Raw genomic sequence first — 12,964 nt, forward strand, 5'->3', positions numbered from 1 at the left:
TGAATTAGCTGTCACTTTTAAATTTCTAAAAAGAAAATGTCTGGTTTTCTTCTGCACTGAATTAGTGTTCTTCAACAGGCCTTGAGGATTTCTTTGTTCATCTGTAAACCATTTTTGTTATCTGCTGTGTCTTTTTAAAGCTGTTCCAGGTGGGGTGAAAAACTGATAACTGAGATTTTTTTCAACACTGTATTTTGCAAACATGTGGGAAGTAGGATAGAAATGGACAGAGAACTATGTGTATTAAGATTTTTTTTAAAATTCATTTCCAAGTACCTCATATATACATTACAAAGGGTGAATAAAGATGGCTAAATAACAGTTAGAAAGGAACTAGAAAATACATAGGGATACACCAAAGAAATGACTGGAAGATTTTTGCATTTTTCAGGCTGAATGTTCAAAACTCTATATACCATGGATGTTGGTACTTACACCCTGAGGCTGATAAGCTTCTAAAAGATCAATATAAATTAGATCCTTTGTTATTGGTGTAAAATGTATTAAAATGCTGGTGATAGGTCATAGGCAAATAGGAAAAAAAGTTCCTCCAAATGCTCTGTTTTGCTCAGACTGTCTATTTATGTACAATACCTTTCTTTTTGTTAATATGAAATTGGCATGAGAAGAATCTGCACTATCAATTTAGGAAAAAAAAATCACACTTTCATGTAAATCTCATAAGTAAAGAACACAAAGTCTAGCAGATGCAGAATAGCTGTTTTACCTATTTAATTAACCATCAAAAGTTATCCAAATAAAATATGAAAAATTAATGCTAAAAGACTGCTTCTAGAAGTAGTTTAAACTTAGCTGTGAAGCACTTCCATTCAGCTCCTTTTTTGTAATATTTTTGTTACTTGTTTTCAGAGTTTTTCTTTAAATTTTCCAACATCTAATATAAGCTCGTTTACCTAAATTAATTTTTAAATTTTCGTTATCTCTGGCTTTTTTTTCCCAGTGTCTCCCACATATGCCTGCACTCATCTCTGCATGTCCTTCCTTGCCTGTTTCGCTTCTCTGACTTTTTTCGTTCCCTTTCTCTCTACCTTCCCTTCCTTATTTTACATTTAATTATGATTTTTATAAATTTTCTTGTCCACCTCTCAGGATTAGACACTGAATTTAAAATGGACAATTCTGATTTCTGAACTGGCAAAGAAAGAAGGGTAGTTTTATAGCTAAGGCAGACGTCCAAGCAATTGTGGTTAATTTCTTGGCTAAGCACATCATTCCTGTATAAATTGCAACAAAGTACTTAATCCTCTGTCTCACTGCCCTAGCTGCTAACTGGGATGTTAACAGCCTTTTCAGTTCCCATCTGTCTGGTCTGTGTAAGGGCAGGATATGAGGGGAAGGAAAGGAAATACCTCTTGTTTCAGCCAGTTTCATGCTTTCAGACTTTGCTGACAGAGCTATTGCATTCAGGCAGGTGAGCTTTTGGTGAAATTTTGGTTGTGCTTGCCTAATCTCAATACAGAGATGACAATTAGAGTAACAATGAGTTTTGGTGATATAACTTGTTTCATTGGGCAGTGTAGGGCTGGACTAACACAGCTAACGAAGTGCTTTCCTCTGAAGTGCTTCTTAATAACATCTCTGCTAGCAAAATACTTTTAGAGGAAAAGCTGAATATTTTTATTATGTCCAAGATAACCACACTCCAAATACATTTGAAACCTCTGTATTTCATTATGATAGAAACTGTACTCGAGGAAACTTCCAGTGAAGAAACACTCAATGACACAAAACCGAGTCTTTTGACAGTCCTTACCTACTGTCCTGATACGTTTCACTAATTTATGTTTTCGTCTATCCTCCTCTACTTTAATTCCTGTTTTTCTTTCCAGTGAGAAATATGAAATGTTTGATTCCTCTGTTAGGAGTAAAAATATATTGCTGTGTCTTACAGAGAGATTCAAGAGGTAATGTGAAAACTGGGGACCTCTGCATGGCTTGGAGTACATCAGGTCTCAAGAGGAGATGCCTCTTGTGAGCTCCCTTGTCTGTGTTACCTATATACTCAAGGGTGCATCCCTTGAGACAGAGTTCATACCAGCTCCTTTATCTGAGGCCTTTGTGAGATCCTCAGTACAAAGGCCCTATAAAGGTTCTTTCATGCAGAGGACTGGCAGGACCTTTGCCTATGACCAGCTTATAGGCCAAACATACAGCTCCAGACAAGAACTAGCAGATTGAACAATTACAAACCAAGTCAGAACAAAAGCAAGATTGACTGGAGACTGTTGAGCTAAGGAAGGGCAACATAATTCCTAATTAATTTCTTTGGAAAAATTACTAGTACTAGGTAGAACTAATACAAGATAGAAAACCAAGCGTACTTTTTAACATTAGATACTGCATGTATATAACACAGCGTCACAGAGATGAGTACCTTTACTGGCAATACATTTTGTCACTGTTTTTTCTACATTTGTCTTTGCAGAAAAACATTGATGACACATCTGTCTGTACAAAATGGAAATGATGAGCTCCATAAATTATTCCTGTTGTTCTTTCTCTTGTTTTCTTTTTCTGCTTTCCTACATCCCCCCATCCACCCCCAACTGACATTTCGGTAATACCTTTCCATGTAAATCAATTTCACAAAACATTCCTTTTTATTTTTTTTTGTTTTCATTGCTGACAAGTTTATTTCCTTTTTTTCTGAGACATTTGTCTCTTATTAGCTCATTCTCCACCTGCCCTACTTCTCCCATTTCTATGTACGCTTTTAATTAGTATTATTTTATCCTTATATGTAATCTTTCATTTTCCCTCCCATCTTGTTAAATCTTTCTATTTTGTATGCTCTTCTTTTTTTTTGTTAATTCTTCTAAGTTAAAGTTGCCTACGACAACTTCACCTCCACCACTTTTTAACTTTTACCTCCTCTGCACTCAAATGCCAAAACTTAGCGTCACTTCTGAGAGCTGCACTTGTGGTGGTTTGTTTCACTGCCAAACCTCTCTTGGGCTTCTTTTGCAAATGACTTGGCAGGTGTATTATACCACTGTGGTATATAATGATATGCCTATGAACCAGAACCACAAGGATGAACTTCAGAATTATGGCTTCTTTTTCCTCTTCCTTATGAATGAAAGATAGCTGCCACAGGTAGTTACTAATATATTTCTTAAATAGCTGCTACTGTGCATAGTTGTTCTTCCTTCTTGGAAAATAAATACATTCCTCTTGCAGAGAAAGTGGTAGAGAGGAATATGACCTGCATAACAGCATCCCCTCCTTTCTTTTCCCAATGGAAGATACAAAATATTTTAAGATTTCAAATGGCAAGAAGTCAAGTGGTCTGAGATGACTTACCTTCATTTTATACACTGCCTAGGCCTTATTTTAAAGAACTGAATTCAGTTCTAATAGTAAGTCAGACCTTTGATGTGGTCTTGAAATGGTCTCCTGGCAACACAATTTTAAATGCTTAATCTGTGTTGTCTTTACCAAATGGCTGTCAGAAATCATAGTTTGCTTCCTACTTTTATTTCACTCACTATATACGAAGAAGAAATGCCAACAAAATGGTAAAGACATATGTTAGAGGAATATGCCATACACATGCACACACAATTAAACCCCTTCTACTGGAAGAGTAAGTCTTAGTACAATTTTCATTTAAAATAAAAAAAAAATAAAATCCAGGGATTGTGCTAACTTATGGTAGAATAATTTAAAACAGGATTCTGAAATAGGTACATTAATTTAGTACCAGAAAGAAAAACAATGAAGGAAAGCAGGAAATTATTCTTTTTAGCCATTCCAAGCTAAACCCAACAGTTTAAATTCCACGGAGTGCTGATTTTAGCTGGGGTATTTCTCCACAGAGGTTAATACAGGGCTATGTTTTGGATTTGTGCTGAACACAGGATTGATAACCTAAAGATGTTTTTATTATTGCTGGTCAGGGCTTCCCCAGAGCCAAGGCCTTTTCTGCTTTTGGTACTGCCACACTGGAGAGCAGCCTGGGGGTGCATGGAAGGTTGGGAGGAGACACAGCCGGGACCGGTGACCCCAACTGACCAAAGGGATATTCCAGACCATGTGACATCATGCTCAGTATGTAAAGTGGTTTGGAGCAATGGCTTTGTCCTCCCAAGTCACTGTTACTGTGATGGGGCCCTGTGCTCCTGGGGATGGCTGAACACCTGCCTGCCCATGGGAAGCAGGGAATTCATTCTTTGTTTCACTTTGCTTGTGTGTGTGGCTTTTGCTTTCCCTGTTAAACTGCCTTTATCTCAACCCACAAGTTCTCTGGGTTTTCCCATTCCAATTCTTCCCAATCCTACTGTGTGGGGGAGTGAGTGAGCAGCTGTGTGGGTCTTGGCTGCTGCCTGGGTTTAAACCACAACACACAGAAAAGAGCAATTAATAAATAAAACAGCCAATAAATAAAGTAATAAAAACAAGTACTTCCAGATCTACAGTTAGCTTGTCCACAGTAAATATTCTGTGGCTGCTGGATGGCAATACCTACAGGAATGTATTTACATTTCCTCATTCCTTAATGAGAATGCAGTAGATACCACTCATGCTTGTGTGCTTACCCTAAGTTTTCGGCCAAAGACATTGACTTTTCCCTGGGCTTGCTCCTTCCGGAATCTCCATTCCACCAGGTTCTGCCCGTTCTCCCCTGGAAGGGTCATGTTTCTCTTTGCCATGGTGGGGTTGGCAGTGCCAGCCAAGACGTGTGGTTCTGTCTGGTAGTGTGAGTCCAGGCCGCTGGCGTACAGGATTCTCAGTGAGCCATCATAACCGATCTGGTAGCTATTTCTTAACTGATCTGAAAAGGACAAAAAAAGAATTTCAGGTCACCTACATTGGTTAAGACTTTGCCTTTGTACTGGACACTTTATGCAATATGTGCATCTTGACTTCACGTAACTGACCTAAAGGTAATAAAGAGCCAAGGTGAGATTGTTAAGAATAAGTGTATCCCAGAGGAGCAAAAGTGCCTTTAGGACCTTTCATCAAAGTTACTTAAGCACCTAAGAAAGCCTTATCCTCATAGTATATTCTCTGGACTGGCACAAAACACATTCTCTGCTGTTTGATTAGGCATTTTTGGCCTAATCCTGTGCATTCTATGACTACTCACTTTTGCAACGATGTGGTTGCTGGGATATTACATGATATTTTTAAGCTAAATACCACTTCATACTATTTCTGTACCTATTTCCCTTTCAATCCGTCTCTTCTTTCCAAGGTTCCTTTTTAATACAAAGTAAGTATTCTATTTCCCATAGCTGCTTACAAAAGCTATTTGGTTGGAAAACTTAATGCTACTTTTGTTGCAACTACTGCTTTTCCAGAACAGTTGTTTCTGTATAGGTGTAAAACCGTGTATGTATCAGCCCTTTCTCCAGCCACTATGCCCCTAAAATTTCACTTCTATTTGGAGCTGCTTGTACCACAAGAAACCAATTTTCAAGCCAGTATCTGCTGAGAAATCTTTTGTTTACAGTACCTTGAACCATGGTATAGAAAGAATCGATTGATGATAAATTGGAAGTGATGCTGACATCTTCCTCTCTGCTGGATGACTCAATGTCCACTGTAATGGCCCTTTCCATTTCCCCATGAAGGTTAGTGACGACTCCAGTTGGGAATGTTACATTTGTTAGACGGCCCTCGCTATCGTAGCTAAAAAAAAAAAAGTCCAGAAATGATACATAGCAGGAACAAATTGTTTTCACTTACAACTAAAATGAACAAAAACGTCAGCTATTCATATTAAGGCACTTTTGCTTTTTTTTGTGTGCATGGGATAGGCATAGCAAAGACTTCAAACATGCTTTGAAGTACTCAAAAGACTGCTTAACATACAGCAGCATCAATGGTGATAGCAAGAGCAAACAGATGGATCTTCAGCTCTGCATATTATTCTTTGAAGTGTGACCAGATCCTGCTGCACATCTAATTCAGCATTTCAAAGGAAGCATATTTATTTGTGCTAAATTCTGTAGCATTTTGTACTCACTCCCTCTTACTGGACTAGATTTTGTTGTTACTGTAGGAATCCTCAACATTTTTGAAAAAAGGGTATCTTAATAAGAGTGTCTCTTAGGCCTTTCCTATTCAAGGAATATGCAGGACACCTGTATTCCTGAGTGCTCAACCTCCCATGTATTAAGATGAGCAGAATCTGGGGTAATATTTAATCTACTTAAGCTTCTTGAAGCTGGAAACCAGAACAGCTAGCATCTCTAACTTGTTAACTGCCTGCAAATCATGGTTTGAGAATTGTGACACAAACCATGAGGTTTTGTTTTTTTTCTGTGTCTACTGGCATTTATTTAAATCAACAGCTGTATATCCACTTAATAGGAATAGGTAGATAGAATTTCTGTAATTGAAGTAGATCTTGGTACATGACCAGAGACCATGGTTACATCCAAACAAGCATTTTGGCCACAGTATAGAGAGAGGTAAAGCACTGTGTGAGCTTCTGGTCATAAAGCTTGTCTTTAAGATTAGATATTCTAGTACTAGAGTCTTGATTTATCAGCCTAGGTGTTCAGCTGAAGGTCCTTGTTTTGAAGTATAGCCTGCTCATAGCTGCAACAGAGAGAAAAACGCATCTGAAAGATGATTTCATGCCCACATATGACCTGTTTGCTCTCAGGAGTTTTCCATCCTTCTCCTGTGACCACGTAGCAGGTAACTGAACAACGCCTTAGTCTCTTAAAGTAACTAGAACACGACCCTGCAGGTCCTCACAGTGTGCTAGACATTTCATGCCGGTATTTATCATCAAAATTGCTCCTACTGGAAAAGAAAAGCAAAACCAAAAAAAGCCCCCCCAAAGCCCCAAGCATATCACTGAGGTTACAGAAACTCTGTTAAAATGAGAGAATTAATCCTAACAGCTGTAACCTACAACACACTTTCTCTGAACAGCATGAGTACTGCACAGCATTGCTGTAACTGAAAGGATTAAGTTAAGAAATGTTTTCTTCCAGTTTGCTTACTCTGTAGATTTGACAGCTTTTTGCATACAGTCATTCCATCCTTTTAGCACAGTTGATTTCCTTTGTTTATGTAAGACTTTCACTTAGAAACAGGCAAGAGAAAAAAAATGTTTAAAAATCAGAAACCATACTGCAAGCCAGGGAAGTCAAGTGAGGAAACTTATTTTTTGAAGTTAAGTACATTTCAAGACAATGGGGTTTCTTCCAGTGTGTTTCTGTCCCTAATTGTGTTTTTTTTTCACATACTGGACTTGGCAAGCTGAGATATTCCATTTATGCAGGAGACAAAAAAAAACATACCGAAGTTCCTTTTGCATGAATGTGACTGCTAGCCTATTCATGACCTTCAGTCTCATGCCTCAGTTCCAAGAACTTATTTTCATGCACAACTTCCCTTTACAACTCCCTGGGGAGCATATATTGTCCAATTACTGTCCTTTTATATTTTCTGCTTTATGTTTGAAAATGGTACCAAATTACTTTGTTGGGAATTACTTCCATCCTTTGATTGCAGTAGTGAAGTGCTGGTCTTTATTTCAAACAATGCTTACTAAAGCAACAGAAGGTAAGATTTCCCTGTAAGAACTTTTTACTCTTTTAATCACAGTATTTGTGAGAAACTAATTACCATATTTCTCAGTATACCACCTGAGCTGGAAAATGCTACACATCAGTAGTATTCAGTGCAGTGTGCGGCTTTAGTGAAGTATGCAGCACTGAACTGTGCTATCCTTCTTTTATGCATTCTTGCTTCCACATTATTATTTTTTGACTGTGCCTATAGTTCTTGAACTGGTCTCGTCTTTCACAAATATGGGAAGGCACATTATGAGCCTGAGATAAGCAGTTAATATTATTACAGTGGGGGAGAGTTCAAAGACCAGCTAGAAATCATGCTACACATTCATGTTCTTAAAAATATGACTTTAAAGCTGAAAGAATCTTAAAAGCCATGATTGCTTGGTTCAGGCATCCTAGTGCAAGAAGTAAATGTGACTGAGACGTGAAAGGTAAGAAGAGGATTTCTCACGCTTTTATAGCCAAGAACAAAAAGAAAAAGGGGAAATAGGCCTTCCTACAATTCACTACATATTCCATTTTATGACAGATTGCTATGTGTGTCCTTCATTTTGTTCACTGTATATCGAATACTAAACTTACTTTATACTTGCTATCTTTTTGCCCACAATCAAAGCCTTATCAATGCACAGCATAGCAACATCACTCATACCTTTGGGCATTCTGCAGCCATTTTTCTTATTACATTCAAATATCCTTGCATTTTGCTGCCAAGGTGAATTTATTCATCCAAGATTGTCAGTTTTAGACTGAGAGATTTCTTTTTATCTGCCTAGTGTTCTAATATTGAAATTGCCCTAGAAGGAATGAGATCTGAAGTCTAGAGGGCGAGCGCCTATATTTGCCATTTCACAGCCTCTTTGATCTTTTCATCCAAACACAAGCTCAGGCACATGTGTTTCCATGGAACCCTCTGATCTTTCTCCTTTGCCAGGCTCCACAGCAAAGACTTTCCACCAACCTCTTCAATTCCTCAAGAGTGAGTCTCACATAAACTTTTCAAGAATCTAAACCAGAAACTTGCTCCCTGGACGTGACCTTGTGTGCATTAATCCGCTCAGCTCAGCTCGTTTCTGTTGGCATTAATGCAACAATCTTCATATTTGGTCAATAACTACGAAGGCAGCAATGGGGGCAGCTGCCACCACTGCTAGCTGAAGTTTCCCTTAGATCAAATCCTTTTTCTTCTTCAGGATGAGCTGCTACCGCCAGATAGTTTTCCATTTCTGCAGTGAGAATTTCTCAGAGATAATGATTATCAGCTTCCCAGATTCTCGACCTTTTGCTCTTCACCTGCTGGAAGTCTCTCTTCCATTGTTCATCTCCTTCAGTTTTAATTACATGCCTTCCCAGACCATTTTCTGTTCTAGGCTATGTAGGACACTTCACTTTGCAGTAATAACTTTCTAGTAAGCCTTGCCACAGATGGAAATGTCCTACTTTCTTTATTTTTGACTTGTTTCTCAAGTGTATTTTATCATAGTCTGTAGCACATTTAGCTCAACCCCAACTTGCAGAGCACTATTAATGTTTTATATCAGAAGTTATTTCAATGTAGAATAGGGAGCTGTAGAAATAAAGTGCATAGTAAAGGCTGCACCTAAAGCCAGTTGCTAAGTTATGACTGATACTGTTTTCCCCAGACCTCTGCAGCACAATCCCTCAACAAAATAAATTCTATTTTTTTTTTTTTCAGTTGTAAACATGTCATGTTGAAAAGCAAGGCACATAATTTCCAGCACATTTCAGATAACAAGACTTGCAGTCCAAATGCATATTAAGTATTTAAGACTGGTTACAGATTATACTATTAGTTGGGATACTGTAATAGAGAAATGAAGCATGAATGCATTTCATAATATAGACATGTATAATTTTGACAGTAGAAAGTGAAAAGTACTGTTACACTTTCACTCAACTCACATCAGGTATTTCCTCTATGCATCTCAGATTACCAAGAGTGGCTAAAAAAATTATGGAACATTACCCTACTTGTTTCAAACTATTAATGGGAAGCCTTTTATACCTGAGTGTTGCTTCCTGGCTGGTGAGAACAGAAGGTTCAAGGTTGACATTCAGGAGTGCAATGTGTTGTTGTTTTAGGTGCATACCACATTGACAACATACTGAAAAATCTGTCCTAACCTGGCAATGAAATGTCTCCCTTGGCTTGTTGGGGCCATTTAAGCTACATTTACATAGAGGACTGTTGTCTTTAACATTACAGAATTTTGGTTTCCAGATACATTCTTTTGTTTGTATTCAGCCTCCATAGCGCACTGCAGGTTTAGTCCCTCCCAAATGGATGTGAATTCAAAGTTGGAAAATTATGGTAAAGAAAAGCCATTCTAGTAGCACTCTGACTGCAAGCTCAACCAGTATCTAAATGGTTGTCTTGCTGATCAAAAGGAAAGAAGCCCATATCACATCACTTTTATTAGAATTTCATCACCTGTAGGGAGCATTCCTGTCCCCCACTGGTTTAAAATTTGGCATAGCAAGTTACTGGATGCTATAGTTCTGGCCACCTTTAACCATTATGTGGATTGTAGAAAGAAAGAAAAAAACTTTCAACTTGAATGTAATGAATTTTGCTTCTTTTCCTTTACTCTATTTTTACATTACTTTCGTCATCTGATAGGCATTTTTGTTTTTTATGTGTCTGTAGAGAGACTGAATGAGCCTGCTAAGAATGAAAAAGGTGAAAATTATCTAAAAATGCATGGACAGAAATGATTTCTCCTTTTTTTTCATTTCTTATCTAGTCTGATTGAAATAGACACTTCAGTGGATCCATAACTACTCATTTATAACCTGCACATATTTCTTTATTTCCATACAGTACATTTGTATTTGTATCTTAAAAGGTTTAGCATCTTGCTTTTGAATTCACAGTAAACCTGAAATATTAAACTATGACTTCCTTTGGAGATAAAACAATTTATTTTTTTTGAACCCCAAACAATAAAGAATATGGTATTATGTCTTCCTAATATTTTGTTTTGCTTAACAAGAAGAAAGCAAGTGACAATTTGATATATATTAGTAGCTTGTAAATTATGACAAGTGGATTTTTAAAATTTTACTTTATTATTGTGTAAGAAGTGATAGGATTGTTCTTTTTCTCTTATCTGGAATATTGTTAAACATGAGAAAAAATGCAACCAGTGGGGTCAGCCATGTCCTGGGGTGCATCAGGCCCAGCACTGCCAGCTGGGCAAGGGTGGGGATTGTCCCACCCTGCTCTGCGCTGGGGTGGCCTCACCTCGAGGGGCAGTTCTGGGCACCACAATATAAGAAGGATATAAAGTTGTTAGAGAGCATCCAAGGGAGGGCAAGGAAGATGGTGAAGGGCTTTGAGGGGAAGCCCTGTGAGGAGCAGCTGAGGTCACTTGGTCTATTCAGCCTGAAGAAGAGGAGACTGAGGGGAGACCTCACTGTGGTCTTCAACATCCTCACGAGGGAAAGTGCAGGGTCAGGCACTGATCTATTCTCTGTGGTGACCAGTGACAGGACCCATGGGAATGACATGAAACTCTGTCAGAGGAGGTTTATGTTGGACATGGTTTATATTGGAAAAGGTTCTTCATCTAGATGATGGTCAGGCACTGGAACAGGCTCCCCAGGGAAGTGGTCACAGAGCCAAGCCTGACAGAAATAAAGGATTGTTTGCACAACACTCTCAGACACATGGTGTTACTCTTGGGGCTGTTTTCTGCAGGGCCAGGGCTGGGAGCTGGACATTGATGATCTTTGTGAGTCCCTTGCAACTCAGAATATTCTATGATTTTATGAAAAAAAGCAATATTCTTTCCAATCTTACAGAATTCTAAATATATTAAAAAAAAAAAAAAATCTTCCTTTCTTTCCTGCTTTATTCCTTTCCCCTCTCCCTCTTCCTTTCACCTGTCTCTTTATTTTCCTTTTCTCTTCTGTTCTGCCCAGCTCTGAGAAAAAAGTGGACAAACAGGAATTAGAGGAAATAGGTGATTCTAGGAAAGAGCTAAATTAAACTACAGCCAGAATCCCAATTCTGGACAGAAATGCATATGCCTACTTGTTTTTTAATGGAATTTGGGCAGAAAATGCAAATTCACAAAACCACCTAAGTTAGAAGGTCATTAAAAGTATTTGTATCAGCTACATTTCTCTGTCCTGTCCAACCAACTGTAAGACAGCTCAAGCTTTTCCTGTTCCTTTATCTGATGGCTTTTTTCATGGGGAAAGGGTCTTTACCTTGTTTTCATCTGGAGAAATCTTATAAAACTGTTTGCACAGCTGGTTAAATAATTCAGGTAATGGTCTTAACAATGTGGTCAGGATGAATTTTTTAGTCTGGATTTAATGAAGAGATTTCCTCAGCTGGAAAGTGATTGACAATTTCTCTTTTCACCTTATCCTGTTATAACTGCAGTTCTTGAGGCTTTTTATTTGGTGTGTCTATTTTGTCACAATGTTAAAAGGACGGTTTTCGGTCTTTTTTTGTAAACTGGCATTCAGCACACCAGACGTGAACAATTCACTTAAATAGGCCTTTCCTGACAGCCATAACTCATCTGCAAAACAACATTTAGGCACACTCTAAATGAGAACCACTGCAGGAAATGTGTCTGTTGGAAAGGGAGCTCAAAGGAATGAATCAACACCTTTTCCCATGATAGCTCATTCACTCCCATACGGAGAAGGTTTTGATGCTCATTTTCCACTTCACTGCACAACCAGACAAACAAGCTGGAGTTCAGTGCTTGTGCTGCATTAGATTGACCACTTTCACGGCCCAATCCAAAATTATTTCCAGGTATTTGGAGCCAGGTATTTTGGGGGAGTGGTGCTTTGTGGAGAAAGAAGCAATACATGCTGAGGATGCCTCACTTTTTGCCAGAATACTGCCAAACTTCTCACTCACTGCCTGTATGGTATTGCAGTCCTCCATGCTGTGCTGATTGCTGCAGCAAACACCTGCCATGTATATTCTCATATGCAGCAACAAAACCAAGGAGTCTCTCCCAACTCACATATCTGACATGCACCCTACATGCATACATGAACAGGGTTAATGAAGCTGGTGCTTTCTGAAGAGAAGGAAGAACAGCTCCAGTGTATGTGCCTGGGGAAGGGGTGCACTGGGAGCAGCAGGATGTAGGCAGTGTGGCTTACATGAGAGGCATTTTCAGGGATGAAGCAGCTTTCCAGAGCTGGGGGTGTGCCTCAGCAGCTCACACTCTTACGAACTCGGTGCGGCCAATTCAGAAGCAATTCAAGGGGGCTTGTTCTTATGAAGATGAGACTAAATACAGTAGCTGGGCTATTATCTACAAGACCTCAACACTCATCCTTCATTTTTCAACTTCCCCATAATGGGAATTCACTGCCCCTGAGCCCTGCAGGATGCACAGAGGATG

The 12,964-nt window shown here is 38.7% G+C and overlaps 1 protein-coding gene across 21 annotated transcripts in view; it reads right to left on the bottom strand.

The window, feature by feature from the left end:
- TENM3 (teneurin transmembrane protein 3) overlaps nt 1–12,964 on the bottom strand; it is a 594,796-nt gene that overhangs the window by 13,103 nt on the left and 568,729 nt on the right. For all 21 annotated transcript variants that reach the window (XM_088056014.1, XM_088056017.1, XM_088056013.1 and 18 more), the window contains 2 exons: nt 5,480–5,655; nt 4,560–4,795 (listed from right to left, as the gene is read on the bottom strand). In XM_088056014.1, the coding sequence (XP_087912140.1) occupies nt 4,560–4,795; nt 5,480–5,655 (412 nt within the window). The remainder of the gene's footprint in view (nt 1–4,559; nt 4,796–5,479; nt 5,656–12,964) is intronic.

Source organism: Pseudopodoces humilis, chromosome 6 (assembly GCF_049639895.1).
Source record: "Pseudopodoces humilis isolate 2021_Gansu_Grassland_sample_001 chromosome 6, ASM4963989v1, whole genome shotgun sequence".
NCBI classification, from domain to species: Eukaryota; Metazoa; Chordata; class Aves; order Passeriformes; family Paridae; genus Pseudopodoces; species Pseudopodoces humilis.